General features: G+C 51.9%; 8 protein-coding genes across 9 annotated transcripts; 3 read left to right on the top strand and 5 right to left on the bottom strand.

Annotated features, from left to right (window-relative positions):
* Positions 1-256: 256 nt before the first annotated feature.
* LMH87_005026 (uncharacterized protein) lies at positions 257-1,090 on the bottom strand (the record flags this gene model as incomplete). The annotated part of the gene is made up of 1 exon (XM_056202669.1): positions 257-1,090. One exon carries the CDS (start codon positions 1,088-1,090, stop codon positions 257-259), a length of 834 nt encoding a protein of 277 aa, XP_056058201.1.
* A 4,629-nt stretch (positions 1,091-5,719) lies between these two features.
* On the bottom strand, positions 5,720-7,240 carry LMH87_005025 (uncharacterized protein; the record flags this gene model as incomplete). Its single annotated transcript, XM_056202668.1, has 1 exon — positions 5,720-7,240. The coding sequence occupies one exon, from the start codon at positions 7,238-7,240 to the stop codon at positions 5,720-5,722; it is 1,521 nt and encodes a 506-aa protein (XP_056058200.1).
* Positions 7,241-7,764: 524 nt separating this feature from the next.
* Positions 7,765-9,514, top strand: LMH87_005024 (uncharacterized protein; the record flags this gene model as incomplete). 2 transcript variants are annotated; one of them, XM_056202665.1, is made up of 3 exons in its annotated part: positions 7,785-7,848; positions 7,918-8,522; positions 8,585-9,514. In XM_056202665.1, the coding sequence occupies 3 exons, from the start codon at positions 7,785-7,787 to the stop codon at positions 9,512-9,514; spliced, it is 1,599 nt and encodes a 532-aa protein (XP_056058198.1). The 2 variants fall into 2 exon arrangements, with proteins under 2 accessions (XP_056058199.1, XP_056058198.1); XM_056202666.1 differs by lacking the exon at positions 7,918-8,522 and having other exon boundaries at positions 7,765-7,848.
* Positions 9,515-10,578: 1,064 nt separating this feature from the next.
* Positions 10,579-11,410, bottom strand: LMH87_005023 (uncharacterized protein; the record flags this gene model as incomplete). The annotated part of the gene is made up of 4 exons (XM_056202664.1): positions 10,579-10,845; positions 10,906-11,232; positions 11,298-11,308; positions 11,365-11,410. The coding sequence occupies 4 exons, from the start codon at positions 11,408-11,410 to the stop codon at positions 10,579-10,581; spliced, it is 651 nt and encodes a 216-aa protein (XP_056058197.1).
* A 3,166-nt stretch (positions 11,411-14,576) lies between these two features.
* LMH87_005022 (uncharacterized protein) lies at positions 14,577-16,342 on the bottom strand (the record flags this gene model as incomplete). The annotated part of the gene is made up of 2 exons (XM_056202663.1): positions 14,577-16,271; positions 16,340-16,342. The coding sequence occupies 2 exons, from the start codon at positions 16,340-16,342 to the stop codon at positions 14,577-14,579; spliced, it is 1,698 nt and encodes a 565-aa protein (XP_056058196.1).
* A 592-nt stretch (positions 16,343-16,934) lies between these two features.
* Positions 16,935-18,584, bottom strand: LMH87_005021 (uncharacterized protein; the record flags this gene model as incomplete). Its single annotated transcript, XM_056202662.1, has 1 exon — positions 16,935-18,584. The coding sequence occupies one exon, from the start codon at positions 18,582-18,584 to the stop codon at positions 16,935-16,937; it is 1,650 nt and encodes a 549-aa protein (XP_056058195.1).
* A 1,620-nt stretch (positions 18,585-20,204) lies between these two features.
* Positions 20,205-21,887, top strand: LMH87_005020 (uncharacterized protein; the record flags this gene model as incomplete). The annotated part of the gene is made up of 3 exons (XM_056202661.1): positions 20,205-20,576; positions 20,651-21,226; positions 21,285-21,887. 3 exons carry the CDS (start codon positions 20,205-20,207, stop codon positions 21,885-21,887), a joined length of 1,551 nt encoding a protein of 516 aa, XP_056058194.1.
* A 2,767-nt stretch (positions 21,888-24,654) lies between these two features.
* On the top strand, positions 24,655-26,551 carry LMH87_005019 (uncharacterized protein; the record flags this gene model as incomplete). The annotated part of the gene is made up of 4 exons (XM_056202660.1): positions 24,655-25,034; positions 25,101-26,163; positions 26,451-26,457; positions 26,508-26,551. The coding sequence occupies 4 exons, from the start codon at positions 24,655-24,657 to the stop codon at positions 26,549-26,551; spliced, it is 1,494 nt and encodes a 497-aa protein (XP_056058193.1).
* Between the last annotated feature and the right edge of the window lie 312 nt (positions 26,552-26,863).

Below are 26,863 nucleotides of genomic sequence, written 5' to 3'. Positions count from 1 at the left end.
CGCCCTAAATCACCGTAAAAAAATCCGCCTCGAAGCAGACAGGGCCTGTAGCCCGTCCGCGGCGTCCCTCAATCGCTGACCATTGTTAAATCCCGTGTCCCAGTTGTTCGTCCCGCGTAGTTGCGCAAATAAAAGAAATATGGAGTGTGCAGATGAGCCTTCGCCTGGCAAATGGGCTCCCCGCGGTATGTGGTTGAATATGTACAGCCGAAGATGCAAAGTAAAATTGTCAAGTCTGTCCTTTGGACCAGGAAAGTTAGATCCAGAGAGGAGCAGGCGCCGCAGGGTGCTCAGCGAAAAACGAGCTGCTGAGGCTGTGGACGATACCAAGGTAGTCGTCGGCGCTAAACTTTGTGAGGCCACGGGAGTTGAGGTACATCTCCTCTTCCTCGTCGATGGGCTTGAGCTTGTTGCCGACGCCATACTCTTCGGCGAGCTCGCTAACCTGAGCGAGCTCCTGGCCAAAAGGATGAGGTTCTTTGCTGGGGTTGGCTGGTGGGGTGACGGGAGTCGATTTTTGTGCAATAGACGAGTGGGACGCGGACGAGGCACGTGTTGAAGTGGACGAGGCGCGGGAAAAGGTCAGTCCAGGGCGCGAAGAGGCCGACATGTCGGAGTCGCGCGACTGGCGGGAGACGGAGCGCTTGCGAGCGAGGGCCTCGTAGCTGGCCTTTTTGGTGTGCGAGGGCGAGCGTCTGGGAATGGCGGGCGCGGCAGGATCCGGAGTGGCCTGGGCAGCGGTCTGGAAGTAGCAGGACAGGTGGTTTGGCTCCGGGGTGGGCGAAGAGCAGTCGCGCTCACCAGGAGCTACATCAGGGCTGGTGGGGGGCGTAGACTCGGCGGTCATGAAGGTTTCCGTGTCCGACTCGGCAGCCTTGGAAGATGCCGAGTTGCTGCGGTGAGGACGGGGCAGGTCGGGCGCATTGTAGGTGAGAATGTTGGTAGTGTGAATGAGCTCAACGGGACCAGAGATCTTGGGGCGGAATTCGGGAGCCTTGGTGGTGTTGCTGCGCTTCATGAAGCTGGGAGTGGAGTCGGTGTCCAGGCCGAGCCTGCGGCGAGAGGTGGTGAAAGCTCGCGACAGAGACATGGCGAAGCTTTTGTGATTTGTGTAAACTGCGAGTGAGGACAATCGTGGCCGGAACGGCGGTGGGCGATCAGATTGTATTATACAACCAGATTCAGAAGTAGCAAGTGCCGAGTGGATGCACCGGTACAGAGTCAGGCCAGCAGGTGGTGGAGCGATAGCGTCAGGGAGAAACCTTTAGGCAGGTGAGGTAGCGCGGATTGTCGTGCCGTTAGCGCTGTTGGACTGATGGTAGGTCGGACCTTGTGACCCAGAGGTGAGACGGCGATGTTCCTCGCAGGTACAGACAGTGCTGGATAGGCTTGGCGAGAAACGTTGCAGAGCGTGGAGCAGTGCGAAACGAGGCGTCGTGCAGGGCAGCGCTGGTGGGATCGGTGGGATGCGGCACAGGATGTGGCAGCTGGACGTGGTGATGGTTGATGCTTCCCAACGTGGAAGGTGACTGGTGGGCTATCTAGCGGACAGTGTAGGTAGTGCTGAGCAGGTGCGGTGGTCAGCACAGCGTGTTGCGGGGAAAAGGGCCGAGCAGGATTGGCAAAGGAAGCGGGCGAGGCTGCGTATTGGCGGTTCTGGAAATCCTGAATCCTGGATAATGTCTAAAGATCTGACAGAAACGATAAAAGGCCAAGCTGTTCAGTAATTCAACCAAACGAAACTGGGCGCTCCGAAAGCCTTTTTTTTTGGTCAGAGTCGCGAGCGAGTAGCGTGCGGTGCGCTGTGGGTCTTTTTTCGGGGTTCCCTTTTTGGTGAGGGCGCTGTGTTGGTACCTGGCAGGTGCGAGGCTAGTGTTGTTGTCCGTTTGCTGAGCGTTTGTCGGATTTTGCCGGCTGACGGAGGAAACCTTTTGACGAGAGACGATGAGAAATTCGATGGGCTTGAATCAAGGAGTGAATTCAAAGCGGATGGCGATTTTATTTGCAAGTTTGAAAGTGTGCGTAGATGCTGTAATGGTCGGGGCGCAAACAGTATTCGACGTTGTTGTTGAACGGTTTGCGTTGTGCTAGGCGTTGTGCGTAGTGGTGCAGTGTAGCGTAGAGCGTAACGTTTAGTCGCAGACTAAGAGGAAGGAGAGATATCACGTCGTCAAAGGAGAGAAACGGATCGTGAATTGCGCAGGACGAGACCAGCGTTTGCGGAAAAGGAGCAGAAAAAAAAAACCGAAAAAGGACTGTGTATTCTTGCAAAGAATATGAAGGAAGGAAAAACGTTTGGCGATGGGGGGAAGAGAGGATGGGGTGGGAAGAGAGATGCAGGACCACGCAAGATGCACACCACTGTGGGAGGGGGAAAAAAAGGGTACCGAGAGAGAAACGACGAGAAAAGAAAGAAAAAGATACATTCAAAGGTTTGGGTCTGGTTCGTCGTCGCGCGCGGACGCACACCGACGGGCTTGTGCAGGTACAGGCTCAACGGCAGGGAGGCAGCGCAAGGATCTAGGTACCTCTGGCCCTCAGAACAGCCTTTGACAGCCCCTGCCGGCGCAGCAACGCCACCAGGCCGCTGGTACCTGGGCGTCCTCGCTCGCTAGAAAAATCCCAGAAGCCTGACGGCCGATCCACCGTCTGGGCCCTGTGCGCAGCCTATCAGCACCCATCAAAGGCAGCGCCAGGGCCCAGGCACCCGACAATGGAGCCACAACGCCCACTTCATGAATAAGTTCCTGGCCGATTCATCCCTGGCAAAAGGCCATGGATGCATGGTCTGTTCCTGTCAGCGAGTGGAAAAGCAGAAAGAAAAGCAGAGGTGCGCCCCGTCCGGACCGGCGATCCGCCAATCACAGGCGACGCCCGCCCAATGGTGCTGCACCGGCTGGGCGCCATCAGCGTGCCCACTCCCCTGGCCGGGCGCCTCAAGCTCTGCCGAGCTGCCAATGGCGTGCTGGTCCCCAGCAGTTCTGGCGGACCTCGCTCCGCTGTATCCCTCCCTCCACGCTGTTTTTCACCTGCTGCGCGGCCTTTTCTCACTCGTAATGGCAAACTCAAAGACCTTCTAGACTGTGCGCTATCAGTATTTATTTGGTGATCGACCGAGCCAGAAAACTCGATTTGTTGTGGTTCCCAGCAAAACTAGCACCAATAAAAGTAGCAAATGTCTCGCTTCGCCCGTGCCCGCCGAGCCGGCTCGCTGGGGAGCAAGGGCCTGGATGCCCCCCTGTCCGTGGGGGAAGAGCCAGGATGTGGTCTCTGCTCTTCTTTTTTTCTCACATGCTGACTGAAAAATCAATTAAACAGCTGAGAGTCAATGACATGCTCGACTATCAGTACCGGTACCTACCGGGGCCGGACTATAGCCGTCCGCCCTCTTTTGGATGGATGGAGGGATCGAGGGAACAGAAACTTTCCATTGTTTACATGTGTGCAGCGCTCGCAAACCAAAAACTTGACAAAATGCCCGCATGCTTTGATCTCGGTCGCGCCCAGGTTCCCGCGCACATCAAACTCTGTTCCTGTGTGTTGACGTGTCGCATCGCCTCGTCGCCGTTCCCGCTCCCCCCTCTTCATGCTGCTTTCTGCCTTGCCTTGCTTGGCCTCTTTGCCATCGACGGTGTGATACAACCTGTTGTTGGGCCCTTTTTGCTTGGTGCCGACTGTCTTCGTCGTCGTCGTCCAATGATGCCCTGGACCGGCGCGCAGCCCAAAACATGCCCCTGCCCATCGATGGTTTCAGGTACCAGCTAGCTTAGTACGAGTGTGGCTTTGTACCTTTTGTATGTGAAACTCGCGACGACGATACATGCTTCCCCTCTCGGCCCATCTGTGCCTGCGCAAGCGCCCACCGAGCCAGCACAGGAGCCAATCGTCTCATGTCGCCGCACACCACCTCTGCCCACTAACCCGGTGCCCGCCCCTCTCCCTGAAAGTCCCTCACCATCCACTGAAAAAGTACGAAAGACCACTGAAGCAGTGGCCAGCTTCACGGCATCTCGAACCATTCAAACTCTATCTCCTCACGTTCAGCGCTCAGTCCCTCTCATCGCCCAGATTTCTTGCTTGCCCCTCCCTGCGCATCGAAACCGTGCACAACGACCGAAGAACCAAGATTCCCCAAGGTTGCTGTGCGTAATCTGTACGGAGCATCCGTACTGGTAGCGAGTTTGGGGACCCTGTCTCGGTACCATGCAGGCACTCAAGTTATACAGACAAACAATCCATGCCGACGAGTCAGGGACATTTGCTGCTGTGATGCGATGCGATGCGGATTTTTCTACAGCGTTGGACAATCGGCTCCTGAAGCGGTAGGCGGTCATGTTATCCCATGATATGAAGGGGCCTGCCGACATGCTGCTGAGACGACAAGGCATCCCAGGACAGAGGCCAAGACAGCCTCGGCGGCTATCCCCTCTCTGATGGACATGACATCCGAGCCACTCGAGAGGCGTGATACTCCACACATCTCCCGCCTCGGATTAACGACGGGGATATTGGCGTCTCAAGTGTCTGCTTGGACTCTATTGCCAGGGTCAACACCCTTGTGGCTTTGATGCCGTCTACCTTGGTGCCCTGGCAGCAGCATGGTTAGTATTGTCCGGCAAATCGTATTCAACTCTTGTATCCGCAGTGAAACGTCTTGCCATTTCCTCCAGCTTGATTGATAAGGATTTCATCCGCCAACGCTTTTTCCCCAGCAAAAGTGAACCGTGCAAAGGTCTCTGCCGAATGGTCTTGCCCCCCACCATGGAGGCGTATCGCACCTTGCATCTAGACTGAGATTGTAATTCACCACCGAAGAGAAGAAGAAAAAACGCCGTTTTATTTCGCTTCCATCTCAAGTTTCTTTTTCAAAAAGTAAACACTCATTTCGCTTGCCTCGACGCGAATCGCGTTCAAGACACTTGCCGCTTCTCACCACGCGTTCAGCCCTTGCATAGCGTCATCTCGTTGGCCAACACGGCCGGCAGAGGAAAAAAAGCAAACAGAGACAGCCAAATCCCAAGCACGCGGGATGGCGGGTTCTAATTTTTTCTTTAAGTCTAATTTCCCCAGAAAAGAAAAGTATTCCGAGCGCGCTCAACTGGAAATTGACGTGGGCGCGTATCGACGTCCTGGATCACGAGCTTACACGTGAGAAGAGTATTGGCATCAGTCGGCGGCCATTATCTGCAGTTGAGTCCAGAGGTGGGGATCACATGCCCTTGCTCTTGCATGTATATAGCACCATTGATATCGTTGTCGCACCACGGGCTAGCCAACTGATCAGCCTGCCTCGATTTAATTAATTAATATTCGCCGCACCGCCTTGCCTGCCACCTATATCAGCTCAGCTGCTATGATAGGCCCCTCTCAGCTATCGTTTCCAAATCGCACATATCGTTGCGAAACAAGCCCACTGGGCTGACAGCAGCGCCAACCGTGTTTTATTTTCATTCTGCATAATCCTTCAAGGGAAATTACGCCACGAGCCCGGAGCTGTGGAGTTTTTGACTGTATGAGTGAAGAGCAATTAGAGAATGAAACCTAGGAAACGAAACACTAGGTTCTGAGCGGGTGACAAACGAAGCAAATAATTGAATACCATGTAAAATGTATCATGAGGCGGAACCGAAATTATCAAGTCTAATTAGAGCCTAGAGAATAGCGACATCTGCATTGCTAGGATAGCAAACGGCCAAAGCATGTGCTCTATACATGACCATCACTTCGGACAGACCGCTTCGAGCTGCGAAATTGTGATTTCGAAAACTGCTGCCTCTTCTGGACCGAGTAAGACAGCTTTCTCTTCCGTGTACGAATCCCACCCGGCGTGTTCAAGGCCATTATGAGGATCGTTGGCAAATTGAACCCACAGATCCTGCATCACTTTACCCACTTCAACTTCATAGGGAGTAGAGGCACCATGGTAATCGCCAGCAGTGCCGAATACTAGCGGCAAGTCGGCGCAATGGTATGCCCCCGGGACGCCAGGAATCGAGAGATTGGCAAAGTCCCCATCGTACCTGAATCGGTACGTCTTGCGGCCAGCCCTCTCTCTGTGCTGCGCTGCCGTGGCTGCTGTGCAGAGAAAAGTGCTGTTGGTCAGACTATCGACGTATGTTTGATTCGCCGCCTCGGCCGAGGTGGGCGCGATCAGTGCATTGACTTCGTGTTGATTTGTGCCAATGATGGCTGGTGCGGAGGAAAAGGCGCCCTTGGTGGATCGATCGGTGTAGTTGGAAAAGACGCGGCGTTCGTCGGCGATGGGTAGGAAGGAAGACGCCAGGCCAAGCTCATCGATGGAAGCCTGAATTTCCTGCCAGGGAGCTTCTCTGAGGCAGTCTAGAGGGGAAGACGCTGTCTCGCAGCCCATGGCTTTGGCTACTGTCGAGAAATTGGCTTGGGTGGTGTCGAAACTTTGACACAGCTTGGCGGGATAACTCGCGGTACCGGACTCCAAGATGAGGCCGCTGAAGATGGGGTCTGCGGGAAAGGCAAAGTTGAGATAGTCCACGGCAATAGCACCCGCGCTCTGGCCCCAACCCACGATTTTAGAGGGATCGCCTCCAAACTTTGCAATGTTGTCCCGAACCCATTCAAGCGCGAGACGCTGGTCCAGGAGCCCAAGGTTTTGGTCCTCGAGGCCGTCGGCATTTGGAAAGCCAAAAATATTGGATCGGAAGTTCACGGTAACAACAATATGCCCCTGCGTCCGCTCAACCCACGACTCTGGGTTATAGTACGCCGAGTTTGTACCTCCCCGTAGGAAGCCACCCCCAAAGAACCAGACAATGACGGGCAGCTTCTCCTTGCTTGCCACGGGGGCCCACACATTCAGAGTCAAGCAGTCCTCGCTGAAGGAACGGTCGTCTTCGGGAGGGAAGAATTGGGTCTGGTTGCCCCCCGTCGGGCTGTACATGAAGAGTCCCTTCGTTTTGCTGAGGGGCTGCTGCGGGCAAGCAGGTCCAATGGCGCTCGCGGTGAAGCGCGCGGCTGATTCGAGCTTGGCAGGGGGCAGCCATCGTCTAATTCCTGTGGGTGGCTGCGCGAAGGGAACGCCGAGAAATGTGCGGACGCGGGGAGACCAGAGGGGGATGGTTCCGGCGAGGAGACCGCTGCTGGTGTTGATTTGAAGCGGCGCCGACGGATCAGGTGCAGGACAAGATGCGGCGTGTGTAGGCGACAATGAAGCCAAGATGAGAGTGGCTGAATAAATATGACTAAACATGATGAGGAGAGACATGTTGATAGTGATGTCAAGAGATTTGGATGTGGTTGAGAAATGTACAAGATGTGTCTGCCTTGCTTCTTGTATATACGTGGGTGAAGCAGTTGCGTTCTTCAAATTGCAATGCGTTGCCTCGCAAGTATACACAAATATATATATCTATCCAAATGCTCGCGAACATGGCCCAAATTCGAGTTTCTGTAAGCCTGACCTGTCTGGTCCGCGCACCGGCTTTTGCGGGCCTCTTGAAGCTTTTTTGGCCTAATCTCGATGTGGCCCTTGTTCGCGAGATCAACACCACTAGCCAGCCTTGTTTTTTCTCCGCTCTCCAGGGCGGAGCAGGGAAACCGACACTAGAAATGGCCGCCCTCCCGGCGCGCCAGTGACGGGCTGACAGTCGAACATCATCATCGGGATGGCGCGGTCAGATGCTGACTGCCCACTGCAGCACAATCTCAAACCGCGACGCATCTTTCTCGATCGCGCGCGCCGTGGAAGAAGACATAAAACGCACTTTTCTTTCCCGTTGTTGATTGTCGATGGGTGAATTTCCAACAACATGGGCAACAACAAGGGTCGATCAAGTGGTTGCAGGACGTGTCTTGAGCGGCGTGTCAAATGTGGTGAGTCCCAGGCTAGCTAGCCGCCTCGCACGCAGTCGCCGCTGACGACTCTTAATCCCCGTCTCCCAGACGAAACTCACCCAGTTTGCCGCCGATGCTCCTCGGGAAGATTTTTGTGTCGCGGATATAGAGGGGCCAAGTTCGTCGACGGCGGCGCGCAGCTGCAGACGCGGCTCCGTGGCCAAGCATTGGCTGGGCCTAAGCAGAAGCCGGAAGCGCTGTCATGGCAAAAGCCACAGCAACACCAAGCTCCCGATGAGGTTGCCAGCAATATAGCTGTTCCTGCTCAAGCAAGTCCGCGGCCTTGCATGCTTGCCTTGCATCATCAGCAGACATATCTACCCCGCGGTGTTGCGCCAGTGGCGGGCGACGAGCAAACCACCTCGTCCTACCTCGCTGCGAGCCTCGGTCAACTAGGCACGCTGTACGAGAAAATAGTCACTCCGGGCTTCGAAGGAAGCTCAGCGCAATGGACAGTCACCAGGCATTGCTTCTTGGCCCTGGCCACTACCGTGTACGGCATTGGCCACTCACACGAACACATCGCCAACAGCGGCAGACGCCTCTACTGTCAATCGCTGAGCTTGTTGAACAACACGATGCAACGCTCCTACAAGTCCCAAAATGGAATCACACCTGTAATCGGTGCTGTAGTCGCGTTGGCTCTACATGAAGTGCGGCAGCCGCCCTTTTGCTACCAAGCTTCTCGAAACATGGTTGCTGACATATCCTGCAGGCTATTGCCCCGACAAACGCCAACAGCCACACATGGCTGCAGCACATCCAGGGTCTTGAGAAGCTCCTGGCCATTCACGGCCCTGTTTCAGAGACGAGCGATCCTCTTGTCAAAATCGTGACGGAGGCTATGCGTCTGCCCCTTGTTACCGCGTCGTTGCATTCTCGCCGCCCGTCCCTCATGGCACACCCGCACTGGAAAGCACTTGGCGGAGATGGTACCGCAATTACGCCCGAAAGCCCTATTCCATATCTTCTCGACGCGCTAGCCCAACTTCCTTCTCTGTACCAAGAGCGAGATGCCTTGACCTCTGCTCAAACCTCGGTAGAGGCCGATGGAATGCTCAGCCCCTATCCAGCTTCGCGTGTACGCTTACTTCTACGCAAATCATTTTGCTTGCTCAGTGACATTAAAGCGAATCGAGCTCAGTGGGATGCCCGACATCCCGCCGAAGCATTTTCCAGCCTCCCCAGCTCGGCGTCGGGCGACCCTGCGCAACCATGTCCGTTTCAGACAGTCACAAACTTTTCAAATTTGCGGGCGGCGAATGCTTTTAGTTTCTACCACTGTATTTTGATTCTCGTGAGCCAGTTTATTCTCTCTGTGCAACACCTCCTCCCTCAAGTGGACCGCGACGCCTTTGTCGAGAAGCAAACTTCCGAGGCAGTGTTTCGTTCGGCGTTGGACATACTGAAGAGTGTGGATTATCACCTTCCCTTTACGCTTGCTGCGTCTAGATCTATGGCGAGCGATTGTGGGCCTCGCAACTTCTATCTTCTTTTCCCTCTGCGGGTTGCGTTTCGGGCTCTATCCGAAGCCGACGTTCACATCGCGCTACCCTATATGCTGTGGCTCAGAGGCATCTTTGCTGGAATTAGGGAGAGGGCTATGCCATGGGCGTCAAACGAGAATTTGTTTAAACTTGACTAGCAGAGGTGGATTCAGAAGCAGTAGAGGGCGTGAGACCACTGCTTAAGCTCGTCCGCTACATAACGTAGGCGGCGTTGGTGAATGACGCGCGTTTGAGAGCGTAGAACTAGTCTTGTATCGAGACGATCTTAGCCTAAGCCAAACTTACTGAGTGCAAAGAATGCCTAAAGCTCGTTAGCGAGTGGAGAATGTAACTGATGTTGACGCGGAAGAGGGGGAACAGAGCCAATTGGGAAATCTTCAGGCCAAGGCGGTCAATTGTTGGTGAGAACGAGAGAGTACGACAGCTGCTTACCGCTAGTCCGCTTGGTATATAATGTTTTACTTGCGAATTGGGAAAAGTTGAATGCCCAAATAATAGCAATTTAATTGCACTGTAGCACGACCTTGCGTACTAGAAGTTACAAACCCCGGCAACAGGCGCCGCTACGTCACCACACGGCGCAGAATAAGGCACAACGAAGCACGAAAAGGGTATCGTGAGGAACTATCTGACATGTAACCACTATCGGACAACAATGTGCTCCAAGTAAATTCTAATGCCAGGGCAACCACGCAGAAGGTGCTTTCAGCACTACAGGCATCATTCCACTATTGTACCAAACTGTTCTAGTGTGCTGTGTAAGTTAGTGCATTCATCGATATTTGCAAAGAAATGTGGAAGCCGCATCTAAAAACTCGGCCGTTTCTTTGGAATCTGCGTATTCTTACCTTTGTGGTTATCTCTTTATGTCCACGATTCATTTTCATCGTACTCTGCCCGTTCGAATATGAATAGCCTCGTAATGCTTCTTCTTCCACTATCTTCATTATTTAGCTTTCTTAAAAGCAGATTCATTGTGGCTTTTTCCTCGTCCTTGGACTGGTCTGCTGTCTTTTTTTTTTATAACATTTGCTATATTCTATGAATTGTCGTTTTACCAATCCTTGGTAGCTTCTGGACCTCGTCTCTTGGCAGGGTGTTCGGCATAGAGGAGTCACAGATGGTAAGCAATTTAATAGTGGTGCAGGTTCACGATACCAATTTTAAATTGTAGTGAGTCGAATGTGCAACTAATAGTTATCTAAGGATTCTGGATGCCTCCGTCCACGGCAAGCAGCTGGCCTGTGATGAAGCTCGAACCGGGGCTTGCCAGGAATGAGATTGCTTCGGCGACTTCGCCCGGCAGGCCTTCCCTCTTGATGGCCTGGGCGGCCAGGAGCTTGTCGCCAACCGGTGTGCCCTCCATGCTCAGATCGGTGGCGATTGGCCCTGGCGCAACCATGTTGATGGTGATGCCCTTGGCAGCGAGCTCATCCTTCATAGACGTCGAAAGGTACATTAGGGCTGCCTTTGATGCTCCATACACGGTCAGCATAGAAATGCCAAACTTTCCGGCAATACTTCCGACATTGATAATGCGTCCCCCGCGAGGCATGTGAGGGAGTGCTGCTTGGATAAGTAGGAATGGGCCTCGAACGTTCGCATGCATGGTCTTGTCCCATGACTCTAAATCGACAGCAGCAGCATCGGGGTGAGGGATGGCAATTCCAGCGTTGTTCACGATGATGTCGATACTGCTGCTGCTGAGCTTGTCCAGCGCAACGCGAACAAGGTCTGCTCCAAAGGTCGCGGACGATGCGTCAGCCTCAGCAGCAGTAGCCTTGACACCTCGCTCTGTGATGAGTTTGACCACCTTTTCGGCGGCTGCTTTGTTCGAATTATATTGAATAAGGATCTAGCCGGCTAGTTGTTAGCAAATGTGGATTTAACAGCGTGACGTCATGCATGGCAAAGACTCACACGTTCGCCCCCTGCTCAGCCAGCAACAAAGCTGTCGCAGCGCCAATACCATTAGGCTTTGAAGCACCAGTGACAATTGCTGTCTTGCCTTCCAAAACCTGATCTCGAGCCATAATGCACTGATTTTTATTGATGAGAAAAAGGTGTGCAGGTATTAAGCCGGTTGGTGTGTTGTAGCTAGTATGGATGCTTAGCTGCCTCTATCGAATGCTGTTATAGATTGAATCGCTGTTCTTGCGGTTCTATATATACATTATTTGCCATCTCTCGCAATCGAAGTCTGCTTTTAGGATCTTCTATCATAGCAAATTGGTCAGTAATTCACGCTGAGACGCCTTATCTCGGTCCAGATTGTTAATTCGTGCTAAAAAGGACAGTGGCTACTGAGTAGCTGCTTTACAGATAAAGGTGGAGCAACAGGTTTACAAACTGATTAGCGGGACCGAGTTCGGCCGAACTCGGATCGCTTGGGAACCAGGCATCCGTGTTGTGACTAGTGGACCAAAGATGATAATCCAACACAGACAAGAGCTGCGTCATTACAATCACTAACGTCGGCCACCCACTTTCGGGTCCCCCCCGCTTTCGGGTCAGCGTTTTACACCAAAAAACGCTAAAAGATACACTTTTTAAAGGACAATAGTAGTACTATTATAGTAGATAATATTATAAATTAAATATAGTAATCTTATAATTAGATGTCTCTTAATTATCAGATTTGTTTTAGACCTAAATATAATTTTACTTAATTCTCTTAATTCTATAAAGTTAAAGAAAAAAAAACACATATATTTTACTAGTAAATATATTTTTATTATTAACTAATTCTTAAAATTAGCTATACATCTACTAAAATATCTATAATTAGTAAAATCTAATAGAAATTCTTATTATAATATTTTAAAGTCTAAAATTATTTCTTAAATAATATTTAATAAATAAAATAAAGAAAGTCTCTAAAAAACTATCCCCACTTTTCTAGTTTTCTTTATATCTCCTTTAAAGAATTTTTTTAAGAAGTAAACTTAGTATTATTAGAGTCTTTAAATTTTAAATATTTTAACTATATATTTTTTATTCTTTAAGCTAGATTATAGAGAGTACTAGACTTTTTTAAAATTAGTATGTAGTTTATATGTAGACTACTTTAGTAAAATCTAACTAAATCTAAAAAATAGCTTTAAGAATATAAACTTATTTTCTTATAAGCAATATAGAAATTAAAATTATTATATTTTTAAAATAATTTTATCTGCCTATAGTCTAGCTCTATTATAGGTCAAAAAACCGACTTTTTGGTGTAAAAGGCCGACCCGAAAGGGGGGGGGACCCGAAAGTGGGTGGCCGACGTTAGCTGGAGCTTTGAAATCACTTACGCTAATTTATCAGGACTGGTCACTCAAATAAAGCCATTCATATTCAATTACCGTCTACATAGAGCAATATTATACAAAAGCAGAATGGTATTGACATCATAAAATATTAGATTACCACACAGTAAAATTCAGCACGAGAAAAAAAAAACCCCCCTTTAAACCGCAGACCCAGGAACGTGTTCTGCCAATCCCATCTCGAGTCATCATAGACTCGAAATAATCATGCGCTCAATTATTTTTTTGGGACATCTGGCGTCGTCGGTGGTACGTTCATGAGCATTTCGACCAAAAGCTATGCTTACCTGATGAATCAAGTTCCGTACGTGAAAGCCATCAAGAAGGCGCACCCAGACTGGCCTGTTACTGCCTATGTGCGCGGTGCTTTACCTAATTAGCAGGCGTTATTGTCAAGCCATGGAACCTGTCGGGCTGGCTGTATGGTTATAGTCCGACACCGGATCCAGGTGGCGCGTACTTTAGTATCGTAGACTTTGCCCAAGCCCATGTTAGCCGCCGTAGGTAGCAACCATCATCTTGTAAGATAGACGAGGGCGATGGCACGGTAGGTTTATCAAATATTATGGACTAGCTTCTGTGGTTTCAACTTTTTCACGTTTCTCAACTATGTTTGCCTTGACCAAGTCCTGTAAACCAGCAGCTGCACCTCTCGCGACTTATACCGGCAAATCTGTGGCTAGACAGGCACTTAATATAGCTGTCTATGTTGTAGCGAGGAGTGATACTGTAGTAATAGCTAAGAACTCACCGAAAACGGCTAGGGGGAAATGCGGGAATGCTCTCGGATGTCCGAAGGCCCGGGTATCGTGGTCTTGCCCTCGCTTTTTCCACAGACTGCGGCTAACACAACTGCTGGTGCTACGGACAATCGGCGGTCGAAATGCCGACATTCAGTACCTTGGCAGCGATCACATTACTGGTGCCGATACAGTCCGCATCCGGGGCAAGACTGCTGCTTACAATACCAAATCTTTTATGGTAATTTACTATACTATTGTACTATACTGTAGTCAATCCGCTATCTGACTGTTTACCGGGCTCCGCTCCGTGGCCCGGTGACCACGGACTCCGACTGTGCGTTGTTGCTGGCACGACATAGAGTGACAAAGCGCTGACACAGTTACAAGAGCTAATTACTGGGGCACAGCGGTTATTTCCTGGTATGGAAGAGAATGTCGACGCTAAGGGCTTCCAAAGATGCATCGAGCGAGATGGCGGATTGTCCTCCACCGTGCCGGAAAGAATCCCAAGGAGAAAGGCGTTCCTTCCTTTGCGCCTGAGCGTGGCCAGCTATAGGGTCACCGTACCTCAAATACGGATGCTCGTCACCAAGTATTCATCGCGCAATGCGACATTCTTTTAGCTTGTGCTGACATAAGTAGCCAGAAATTATTAAACGGCTCGCAAAACGTGTAGACAGCCAAACAGGACAGTGAGATGAGAAGGGAACCTAATAGATTTGAACTCAGAAGCATTTGTCTAAATGCTATCTGACGGTTTGTTTACAGGTGTGCAACATTGTTTTGATTAGGTCGATACTCCCAAAGCAACACTTGGTCTATGGCGCAGCAATAATCTACGCTCCAACTGCCTTAAGAGACGAGAACCGGCGGAAATCACGTCGATTTGCAGCACAATTCTGAACTTCAGGAGGACATATTTTCATTTGAGCTCGACTAGAAATTGTGAAGCAGTAAGTTGCGAGAGGCACGAACGTCCCTGTGCGCATTCAAACACAAACCGCAGTTTCGACGAGAAGGCGACTAACACATCTACCAGGCAGATTACAAACTTGGCACCGTTTGCTGCCTACAGTTTTTGACTCTACGCCAAGGACAATGTGGCGCCATGTAGATCCGACCAAGATTACTTCACAGTAGCCATTTCACTGCCGTGCGCCGTCCACAAGCTTCAAAAGTGCCGCATACTGCCGGCTTCGGAAATCGTCCGTGAGATGGCTGTTTTTGAACAGCGTCTCGAACCACAAAAGCGTTCGGTTTTCCCTCCAAAGCGGCCAGGACAGATTGTCATCTGCGCCTGAATTGGGGTCCAGGTTGTAGAGGAAGTTACGATAGTATTGTCGCGTACTTTTGGTCGTAAAGGTTGGCGGCAAGCCGAAAAATACCTGTGCAAGGTCAGTTGCATGGGTCGTGCCGAGAATTGGCAAGTAATGGGCGTAGGAAGCGAGATATGACCATGCAGGCACGTCAGGGTATGCAGCACTGTGGCTCTCCAGAAACTTCCGCCGTGCTAGGATAAACGATTGATCGCCAATGGTGGCAGCAATCTGCTTGAACATGGGGTAAAGCCCATTTATTTTCGGACTTCGGAAGGGGCTTCCCATGTTGCTGGCGGAATAGGACGTGACCCAGTCGGTGAGATGTGCCTTGGAGAGATTTGCAAAGTAATTATCTGCAAAGTAATCGACTAGCTCAGCGTCGGATTCAATGCTCCGCTGAAAAAGGGAAAACAATGTTCCCTCATCTTCTTGGTTGCCCACAATGATCGGCACCGCGAAATAGCGGCCAGTGACGGCTGCTTCTTCTGGACTCAACAGTAGGGTTCTGCCGTCTGGCCGCGGCAAAAACGAGATTTTGGTTCCATAGAAGGAGATTGCGCTATTGAAATTTTCCGTGACGGCTTTGTAATAGGTTTCATAGTCCAAATTTCGGAGGCAGGCCAGAGTATCGGCAGCTTTGCCGCAACCAGCTTCTGCGACGACCTTGTCGTAGACTGCTTGGCCTTTAGGACCATCCATTGGCTCAGCTGGAACCCCAACGCCGGAGTTGAGGATTCCCGCACGAAACAGCGGCTTGCCTTTGTATGTCGCATTTCCGTCAAATAGTGCCATTTGGTAAAATACCGAATGCGCGCCCGCCGACTCGCCCCAAATGGTGACCTTGTCCGGGTCGCCGCCAAGCTGCTCGATATTGTCAGCAACCCACTCCAGCGCCAGGCGCTGATCGAGCAGGCCAACGTTAGCACTGCCTTCTTCAAGCACCTCGGCGCCAGGGAGAAACCCAAAGCCATTTAAGCGATAGTTGACAGCGACATAGATGAATGGTTGACTATTCGCCACTCCCTCGGCAACCATGGAAGACGCATCGTACGTTGTCGTTGTGCCAAATGCGTAGCCCCCGCCAAAGATCCAAAACAGTACAGGAAGCTTTGCGTCCGCCTTGGTGTTGGCAGGGCGCTGTACAGAAACCGTTAGGCAGTCTTCTTGGCCCGTCAGGTTGCTGAGAAAGTGGGCTTGCAATAGTTTACCGCCAATTTGGCCGACGATGGTGTCGTCGGCCGGCGAAAGCAGGAGCTGCGGACAAGCAGCAGCTGTGCCCGTAGCATCGACTCGGTCAATCTGGTCGCTTGGCAGTCGTTGCGGTGGTCGTAGACGCAAAGAGCCAATCGGCGGTACCGCATATGGAATTCCGTTAAAAGTCTCGATACCGGAGACTGACCGCCCGTCTACGGTAGGGCCTGACTGAAGCCGCACCTGTACCAGCTCTGCCTGCGCCGGTAAGAGGTTGAATGCAAGCGCGATTAGCAGCAGTGGCGAGGTGCAGAAAAACATAATCCTCAACTGCAGAGTCACGTTGGTCAGTAAAGAACAAGTCGTAGTGATATATACACATCGAGGAAAACAATTACCATAACGCGACTTTGGGTTTTTCTTCCTGGCAGTTAACCGGAGTCTCATAAGCAGTGTTCTTCCCACGCTGGGCTTCGTTGCTGATTTGTAGCACGCCATGACACGGAGTCCCTGTACGGGATGGCGGTCTTCGCTGCCGAAGACGCCTTTGGACGGCAAAAGCGTGGCTCCGGCCCCGTGTGTAGCCTCTCGTAAGTTACCTGATCCGGCTGGGATTCTCTTGCCGCACTGTGATGCTGCACGGGTCGCCAATCTCGCCATTAACACTAGCGGGAATTTGGAGCCACTTGCAACGATTCCCGAACTCAAGGTTCTCCCCGGGACTTTGGAGCCAATTGCAACGATTTCCGAACTCCAAGGTCTCGCTAGATTTTAAGAAGGTACCTGAAGCACGGATGCTCGCCACCAAATCTTTATCGCGTGATGCGACTTTTTTTTTTTAGCTTGTGCTAACATGGGTGGCCAGAAATTGAACGGCTCGGAAAACCTGTTGACAGCGGACTAGGACAGTGTGAGATGAGAAGGGAAACCAACGTAGAATTTCCATGTACTTTGTTTCGTCTCGGCTAATATCCGTATTAAGCATTATTTATCTTAGACCGTACGTACTGGCTCAATTGACGCATTATAGGCCGGTCCGTCTCCGTTCATGAGCAACGGCCGGAATCCAAAGTAGATACCCTCGCAGCCAGCGAATTTGTCTCCTGGCCATTTGACAACGTGAGCGCTTGACATGATATAGCCAGTGCGATTGACGGTGTCATCAAGGCTGCCGAGGGAACCCGGTATCCATGGGTCTTTGCCATACGGTCCGTGCACGCGCTTGTTCGTTGTGAAGCGCAGCGAACCAATCTTTTGGCCATATTCAATGTGAATGCATTCCACAACCTCGTCCGGCTCTAGGTCAACCTGGTGGGCCACACCTCTATCCCCGGAGCCGTACTGTACGGACCAATCGTCGCCCCATCTCTGCTGGAAGCCTTCAACAAACTCGTCGGCGCGTACAATGAACGAGGTAAAGTTTCCAGCAGCGCGCGGCACCACAGGCGGCAGCGTCGAATCGGTCCAGGGTACTTGCAGCGTCGACATGCCCTCGGTCACCTTGTCAGTGTAGTTCCCGTACGGTCCCGAGAAGATCTCGCGGTCCAGTCTATTTAGGACCGAGACAGGCATGTCGTGACCGTTCAGAAGATACGGCCAGAATTCGGTATATGCGAGCACGTTCGCGATCATTTCGGCGTCATAGTCTGCGTAAGCCCGAAACTTCCTCGCCGTCGCGAGGAAGCGGTAGAGCTTCTCTTTCGACGACCTCGGCGGGTAAGGCCGAACCTTGGAGCGGCCCAGGATGTACTGGCTTTCGATGTAGTATCGATAGTCCCGCTTCACATCTTTGGGCTCGGCCAAGAGGTCCCGCCGTTGGACGGTCATCGCGGAGTAGGCGGTCCTCCAGGTATCGAGCAATTCTTCAGACCAACCATGAGCCTCGCCTGCTTGGATTGAGTTTGAAAGGAGCTCTAACTCGGTCTTTTTGCCGTAGTCACCCGGGCACGCAGATGTGATGTTAGACGAGCACTCGTTCGAGATGACGGTGCGAGCCGTCATATCAGAGCCCGTCATGCTTGGGACCGTCAATCTGTTGAATTCTGGCCGCAGTATCCCTTCAATGAACTCTTCTGTGTAGCCCCATGATGCACCGTAATTGATGCCGTTGGCAAGCAAGCCGATGTGTATGTTGGCGGCCATTACAAACCAAGGGAGGGCCGCCACGGCTGAGCTGTTGATCTGGAATTCGGGAATTGAGCCTCGCAAAACGGTGAGAAACGCCGTGTAATGATCTTTAAGATTCTGTGCCTCTTGCTCCCTGGTGGCCGCGGTCGCATTATGCCATAGACGCCAAGCGCCTGTAAAGGCCTGCATGTTTGTTTGGAAGCCTTTGATCTTAGTTTCCAAAACTTCCAGATGATATGCGTCAATCTTTTGTTCAATCAGGTGCTCGATTGGTTTGCGCAGCGCATCCCAGATATCCTTCATGTTTATTCCGAAGAGCACTTCACCCAGGAAGAGGAAGAAATGGGATATAAAGCCCGAGGCGACCGGGACAGCACTGGAGCCAAGAGCCAAGAGAGCAAAGACTAGTGAGCCAATTTCTTGCTTGTCCTTGATTTCGATTTCTCTAGCACCGATGAGCGTGTTCGAGATAGCCTCGACAGCCTTTCTGTTGATTCTATTGACGTTGGCTTCCATTTTGCCAGCACAAACAGCTCCGCGCCTGACAACTTGGGCCTGGTAGTGAAGCTGGTGGCTTGTCGTTGCAAATTTAGGAGAAGAGAGTTGAGAATCTTAGTTGAGGGTGGTGAGAATTTTCCTGGAATTTTCTTGCTAGCGTACTGTACTTTATAGCTATTGTAGTTGCGCTTAGGCTGCGAAGGACATACGGTGTAGCATTCAGGACCTCAGAATACACATCAGCTAGTGAGACAAGTTCTAGTCCTTGCTCTCAATGCAGGCCTAGTATTAAGTTGTCCGGCTTTCAGAAGTTTGGCACGCTACAGTTATACCTCCTTACATCACAACACCACATTGTCACGCTCAGCAGCAAAGTCGTCCCCAACAGATGGCAAACCTTTTATTTAGAGTGTCCGCCTCATAACGGAGAGATGTTGACCGAAAAAGTTTAAGATGGGCTCGGCGTACGAATCAGCCTCACAGTTGTCATCCTCGTCAGGCTCGGCCAATGTTAGTGGTCAAAGTCTACATATATGACTTAGCCGGCGTCGAAGTTAGACGCTGCATGAGCCTCAAGAACCGGGGTGCAGTGAAATATGTTGACGCGACTTCGTGTCAGTCCCCCGTCGCGGCCACTAGCGTCTGGCTTGGAGAAGGGCTCGACCTCGTCCGTGTTGCTGAGGTTTTTCATGGCAAAAATGTTGAGAGGGGAGAGAGGCCTTGCAGCGGCCGTGAGAGACGGTCGGCCGTGGGACACAAACGGGCTACGCCGCTATTAGCCTCTAGCTCCTCGCATAAGAGGCACGCAGGCTCATCCGGTGGCTCGACTGCGCAGCCGCCGCGGATGCTGTTGGCTTTGTCACGCACGGTTTTGTTCTCTCTTTCCCTCTTTCGGGGCAGACAGACTCTTATCTCCGGCCGGCCTCTCGGATTGCGGCCCCGTAGACAAGCCGACAAGTCCACGGGTACGGCGACTGCTTTACGTCCGGAGATTGATCAGCCTTGGTGGCGTCGTCAGCCCAGCTGGGGCAGCCCACCCCAAGGTATTGCCCTAAAAAGTCATCCCCTAAACACAGCGTTGCATAGCAGGTGACAGGCACAGCTTGTTGCCTATGAGGTGTCGACTGCTGCGCAGTTCTGCTATTGGTTGGCAAAGTAGTCATCGATTTGTGTCTGCAGACTTTGCGCAACATGCATAGTTCCTACAAGATGCAGGAAAATGTAATTTTTATGGTGCTAATTTGCCCGCAATTGAACAAGTTTATTGTTTACCCCGTATTATCAATCTTAGCTCTCCACTCCGCGGATGCGATGATTCAGCTGGTGCGCGTCAGACTACGTTAATTGGCCCACGCAGCCTGGCTGGTTCCTCACCACTGATTCATCGCCGCTCCATTTGGACAGAAGGATGGGAAAAGTGGCACTATCCGTCTTCTCCATGGAGCCTAACTGTCGATTTCCACGGACCCCTCAAGTCCCTTGTACTAGCATCAAGGTCTTGATGGTGCTCGCCAGACAGAGTATGACATCCGAAATTCCACCTTAGACAAAGGGGCGGCCAGACCTGCCATCAGTCTGTCTCACCATTCTCTGTTCTTTGTCAATCAACGCAGCACATACCCATGCACGTTATTCACCATGACGAGCCATTCGAATACAAGTTCGACGACAGTAGAGCAGGTGGGCGCCGTCACCCCGAAGCCGGATCTGGAGGCGCAGTTGGAAAAGGAAGCCACTGCAAACTCTGAACGCAGCCGATTGCAGTTCCCCGTCACAGATCTCGACGCCGGTATCGTGGGCTGGGACAGCCAAGAAGACCCCAAGAACCCGCAAAACTACACGCAGCGCAAGAAATGGACCATTCTAGCGCTGATTAGTGCCATGACGATTATTTCGCCGCTGGCGTCGAGCATGTTTGCGCCGGCGGTTGAATACATGGCTAGGGAATTTCACGAGACGAATGCGACAGTCATTTCTCTTTCTGTTAGCATATACCTTCTTGGGTACACTGTATGTTTACTCTCTTCAAGGCACACACTGTATCTGCTCGTCGATAGACTAACGCGAGCCGCCTCTCTCTACAGGTTGGGCCTCTTTTACTCGCACCGTTGAGCGAGATTTACGGTCGTCGAATCATCCTCTCCGCTGGAAACTGGTTCTTTGTCGTCTGGCAAATCGGATGTGCCCTCGCACCCAACATCGAGACCCTCATCGTCTGCCGCCTCTTTGCCGGCATTGGCGGCTCCGCGTGCCTGACCCTCGGCGCGGGCGTCATTGCCGACTTGTTTAGCGTGCAGCAGCGCGGCAAGGCGACTGCGCTCTGGGCCATGGGTCCTCTAATCGGACCCGTCGCTGGCCCCATTGCTGGCGGGTTTCTCGGCGAGGCGGCTGGCTGGCGGTGGGTGTTTTGGTTGCTGCTTATTGCGGGCGGCGCGCTGTCTCTTTTCGTGGACGTGGTGAACCAAGAGACGTATGCACCTGTCCTCCTTCGCAGGAAGGCCGCCGCGCTGTCCAAGGAACTAGGCCGCGATGATTTGCGTAGCGCACTTGGTTCGAGTAACAAGGACATCTCGGTGGCAGATACAATCCGAAAGGCAATGCTTCGCCCGTTCTTGCTACTTTCCCGCTCGGTCATCGTGCTCCTCTTATCAGTGTACATGGTACGTCTCCCCAACACTTGCAACAGAGTTTCAGGGTACACTAACAAATCCCCACCAGTCTCTCGTCTACGGCCTTCTTTACCTCTTTTTTACAACCATTACATCCGTCATGACTACCCAGTACGGCTTCTCAACCGGTCTCGCAGGCCTCGCCTATCTTGGCATTGGCATTGGCTTCCTTGTCGGCCTCTTGATCATTGGTCTGACAAACGACAAGATGGCTATAAAACTCGCCAATCGCAACGGTGGCAAGCATGAGCCCGAGATGCGATTGCCTATAATGGCTTTTTCTGCGTGTATACTTCCCATTAGCTTCTTTTGGTACGGCTGGACGGCCGAAAAGCACGTCCACTGGATTGTTCCCATCATTGGTATGTTCCCGTTTGGCGTCGGCATGATGGGTGTATTTATGCCCATTCAGACATATGTCATCGACTGCTACCCTGCGTATGCTGCCTCTGGCAACGCAGCCTTGACGGCTACGCGTTCGCTGCTTGGTGCGCTTCTGCCGCTAGCGGGACCGGCCATGTTCAAGTCCCTCGGCCTAGGATGGGGAAACTCGCTGCTAGGTTTCTTAGCTTTGGCGTTTGTGCCTCTGCCATTGGTCTTCATTCGTTACGGCAAGGTCATCCGTGAGAGATGGCCAGTCAACTTTGACTAGGCGTAACCCAGAGAAACGTGCCTCGCGGCCAGACCGTAAAAGCTTTCGACACAGGCTGGGGCTTTGTCATTATTCATGTGCGCGGTCTTTCACACATATTACGCAAAACTACATTAGATAAACTTATAGAGTATAGAGTCTAGATGAACACCAGCGAAAATATCCGGATACTCATCTACAAACTCCCTCGTGATCGTCCATCCACTCTCACTCGTGAAAGTCTTGTAAAACTCCTCCCTAATCACCAGCGAATTATCTGAACTTCTTTCCAGTGTATCCTCCCCCCACGGCCATCTTACTCGTATACAGCACGCAAAGAGTCCAAAGAAATTTGGATAGTTGTCTCGATACTTTGGCCACTGACGTATGAGCGCGCACCGGACCTTTGGCCACGGCACTAAATTCAGCGCCACGGGGTGTGGCAGCTCTAGTTGCTCCCCAACCGGCCTCAAAAAGAGCGGCATATTGCCGTAAGTGGCTGGGCTCGGAGCGCAAATCCATCGCGTCAGGTGGTACGCAATCCAGCCTGTCGCGAGGCGCTCAGGCTCCCGCAGTGGCCGTCGTTTGCCCATGCTATAAATCATGTCTGCCAGTGGATTTAGCTTGCTGCCGTACAGGAGATCGAGCGGTGAGTGTGGTGTATCCGGACAGTCTTTGATCATGTCTGGGTAGTTAAACCAGATACAGCCAACCGCTGTCTCGAGATTGGAAAAATCGTCGTCGTGGGGCGGGATGAGACTCCATGCCGGAGGTTTGTTGGACTGGACAGACTCCGGTTCAGTTGATTGTGACCACACACGTGTGTCGCTTGTCGCAGCGTCTTTGTCTGGAGTAGCGATGGGAGATGCGTTGTTGCTCTCTGTGCCGTTGAAGGGTACAGAGAAGGCCGCCCTCGCTGGCTTGTACTCTGGTGACACGTCGAGATCAGGCTCATGCCATGACATGACCATTGACCTCAACATATCCTGTCGCTGGAGAAGGGACTTATTCTGGTGTCGTAGTGCATTGACTTCACGCGAGTATGCATCTTGTGTGTTGTATGCCAGGTGGTTTTCCTTGCAGTGAGCGACAAGTTTCTCCAACTCGGCTATCCGGGCTTCTTTTTTGTCCCGGAGTCTTTGCTGTGAGCGCCGGTCTCTTGCTCTCTTTTTCTCGACTGAGGGCATTGGTTCGGGTAGTGGTTCGGGCCTAGCGATCCGGTGCTCTCGTTATCACCAACTTTGTCACGGTCGGGATTTGGCAGCTGACTTGACAAACTATAAAACTTCGAAGAAACCGAAGCTTTGTTCGAGGTTCTATTAGCTTTGCCCTCGCTGCGGAGTTCTGCCCCGGTCCCAGATGCAGGTGAATCTTCTTGGTTCTCGATGAGCCTCTGGCCACAGGGGCTCGGCACATGGCAGGTGAGCCGAGACCACCGTCCCAGCGCAAGTCTAAACTAGCCCAGCACTGGTGCCACGCTGACAGCCTCCAGTTATGGTCTAGACAGGCCTGACAGGGCGAGCAATAAACTACTGTATTTGTATTGGCGCTGCGAACCTACTTTTTACATGTGCGTTCGACAGCTCTAGAGGTTTATTACAGGGCGCATGAAGCCGGTTCTACTGACAATATGAAAGGATCATTCATGTCAAAGCTTCCCTTAGGCATCTAGTTGAAGCCTCGAGCCACAAAGCGTGGTACCTTGTGGAAATGAGCAACGCGTACCATAGCGCTTTGGAAATTTGCCTTTTGCTCTGAGACGGCTCCACCCCAATATACTTCTCCTAGACAAATTATTGCATCTTTACGGCGTCCTTTCTGTGTAGTAGCCAAGTCAGACTGACAGCAGTCCCTGATCAGGGCTAAACTCACCTCTGCGTGTGCTGACTCCGTGAGGATCATTGTTATTGTGCCATTGCTTGGGTTTCTTTGAGGTCTTTCTTGTCCAGGGTAGCTCTAAAGGAGTGGATTTCTCTAGCAGCCTTGCCCAGGAACAAGAATATCCTGTCGCTGGTTCAGAAATCGACACTATCGAGAAGTCGTTGTGTTGAATGCATTAAGCCATGGCAGTGGGCGAAATCTGAAGGCTGTAAGCCATGAGAGCCATATGCCAGCGGCAAGCTGCGACTGCTGCCTCACATCGATCGGCTTTTTTTTTTACAACCCCTGCACATACTGGCTGGCCACTATGACTGTTGTTTCTTTTGGTTCGAAACTCTGGGTCCGTGGCCGTTGGTCATGCGCCCTAGCACTCGGTGCGACAACGTCGTCGAGGTGTTGGTTCTCGAAGTACACGAGTCAGTAGTTACTGAACGAGCGCCGAGAGTGTTAGCTGAAATCACAGTGGTATCTGACTGTAAAAAACCGGGCCAGGAAGGTTCGCATGCTCGTATCTTTGTTGAGTTTTCTCATGCCCCTAGTAGGCAAGTCCCCGGAAGCCCCGAACACGAAGCCCAGTTATTTGTATCTTCATCCAGGTTGGTAACGTCAATACTGCACCTCAACCCCCTCGACGATTCCCAAAACACATTCCCGGCCCACATTGTCCTTTTACAGCCCACCTCGAAGTCAAACTGACCACTCATGAGACTCATTGGGCACAGCGGAAAGCAAGGCTGTGCAGCGTCGTCAGTTATTATTAGCGCCCCCCGTCAGGGTCTTCAAGGCCGCCAACGGCGCCAACTGCCGTTGTCGAAAATTCTCCGTATTGCATCCTCGTCAACGTTCAATTGGCGCGCCAAGCATCACCGTTCATTGTTGGGATGCCGTCAAATGTATTAGATGCATCATGTTCCTACGAGTAGCGTCATGGCTATGGCTGCTGAGCGGCCTCTTGCTCTGCCTCCCCCGTCAGGCAAATGGCCAATGGGTGCGAAATGCCTGGATTAGGAAATACCGATGCGACGGCCACTCTTGGACGCACGTAACGTTCGGTACCACGCCTTTCTGGATCGACAGCTTGCGCGGTCAACTTGACACCGTCAACGGCTCAACCCAACTTTCATTGTCGATATTGGCGGTGCACGACACGGCACTGTTTGGTTGCGATGAGCTGGATCTGACGGCTCTTGAGCGCTCCCTGCAACTCAAGGTTCTGGGCAAATATACTGGGCAGATCGTGCGTCTTAAGAGCACATGTCCGTTGCCAATCACCCCCGACCTTACTCCGTTAGTGTCCTTTTTCCTATTTGTCTCGTCACCAACCACGGCGGATGCTTACGATACCACCCACAGACACGTAGAGGGGCATCGCTTCTCTACTTTTCAGGTTGACTACCAGCTAGAGCACGGCCACAAGCTCCAGACTCTCGCTGCAGAATACGACTTCCGCAAAGTAAATGGGCAGGAGCTTGACTGTGCCGCTGCAAAAGTTACACCATACATCGGCACTCCGTACGCTGTTGCATTCAATCTGGTTCCTGCCGGAGTCATGGCTCTTGTTGGAGCAGCCGCCTGGCAAACACATGCCGCCGAACTAGGAGTCGACCACTTTGTGGACTTTTCTTCCGCCTTGGTCAGCCACCAAGGCCCAGTCTGGGACACCATAATGGACATAGGTGTCTACCTGCGCTATCTCCAATTCGCATTTCTATCGTCGTCACTCTCCATCGAATACCCAGGCTTCCTGCCGCCGATCGCCAGCAACCTCGCCTGGTCTTCGCTCATGTTTTGGAGAGGCCCGTACGATGGAGGCCTTACATGGCCCGGGGTGGAACAAGGCATCTACGTCAGCAATGCGACGTTTGGAATGGATTACATGGTCCGGATGCTTGGATTTCCCCGCATAATGGATTTCATGTTTGATGCATTTCTGAACCTCGTCATACTCATGGGAGCATTGCTGGCTATTCTTGGCGCTGTCCATATGCTCGCATCAAGGTGGAACCCAGAGATGTCGTCGAGAGGCGTGCACACTCCAAAATTGGCTTATATGAGTGCAGAAGTGTGCTTGTCACTCTTCAGCATGCCACTTCTGGCATACATGAGCAATGATCTGATGCTGATGGGGTACCTGCCCAAGTACCGTGTCGGTTTAGTCGCTCTGACGATACTGGTGCTTCTTTACGTTCATTACATCATCACGAGGCCATTCCTCCATTCCCAGCGTTCAACCGAACTCTCCAACGAATTTCAATACACATCTAAGCAAACAATTAGCATCCGAGGAGCACTGAAGTCTCTCTTATCATACATACCTCACTTTATGCCCCTTCTTCAGGCCATTGCCGTCGGTGCTCTGCAGAGCTGGGGCTATGTGCAGACAATTGTACTTTTCGCCGCCGAGGCTGCTATCCTTGTACATGCGGCCATGAGCAAGAAGGCGCCTTTCAGGTTTTCCCGCTCCCACACGGTTTTCCTTTGTGCATTCCGCCTCATAACTATTTCTATGCTCATTCCATTGGCGCTTCTCATAGACGAGGCACCAAAACAGTCGATCGGATATGTGATACTTTGTTTACATGGTATCGTGATTATCCCCGGCTTTCTTGCCACGTCCACTTGGAGGCTGTACCTTGTCACTAGGAGAGCTCGCTACGGGAGCGGAATATCATCGCGGGGGCGCAGCGACGAACAAAACGATAGCCCATCGGTAAGTGCTCCCTCTGGATCTTTGTTTCATGTCATTGCTGAAACAAGCAGCGCATAAACCTCGACGATTTGAGTACCTCTGTTGCGATACGTGATAGAACATATGGGAGACTAGGACAGAGATGTCAGCCATCCATAGGCAGAAGCGGGACTCCAATACATTCGCGCCGAGCCTCACCGGGCGAATCTCTCAACCTTCGTTACCAATCTCAGAGCTACTCTCATTTCATAGCGGGGCCATCAACAACCCCAGAGGGTCAGCACATTGACCAAAGACGTGACTTCTATCGAAGACCACGATCCAGAGTCAGCACCCCGGAAGCTCCGCACAGCTCATCGTCCGCCAGTCCCAGTTTGAGCTCAGGCGGCTGCGACACAATGCCTTCGCCCTTGCAATCGGCAGCATC

Source organism: Akanthomyces muscarius, chromosome 1, assembly GCF_028009165.1.
Source record: "Akanthomyces muscarius strain Ve6 chromosome 1, whole genome shotgun sequence".
Classification (NCBI taxonomy): domain Eukaryota; kingdom Fungi; phylum Ascomycota; class Sordariomycetes; order Hypocreales; family Cordycipitaceae; genus Akanthomyces; species Akanthomyces muscarius.
This window is presented reverse-complemented; position numbering and strand designations above follow the sequence as displayed.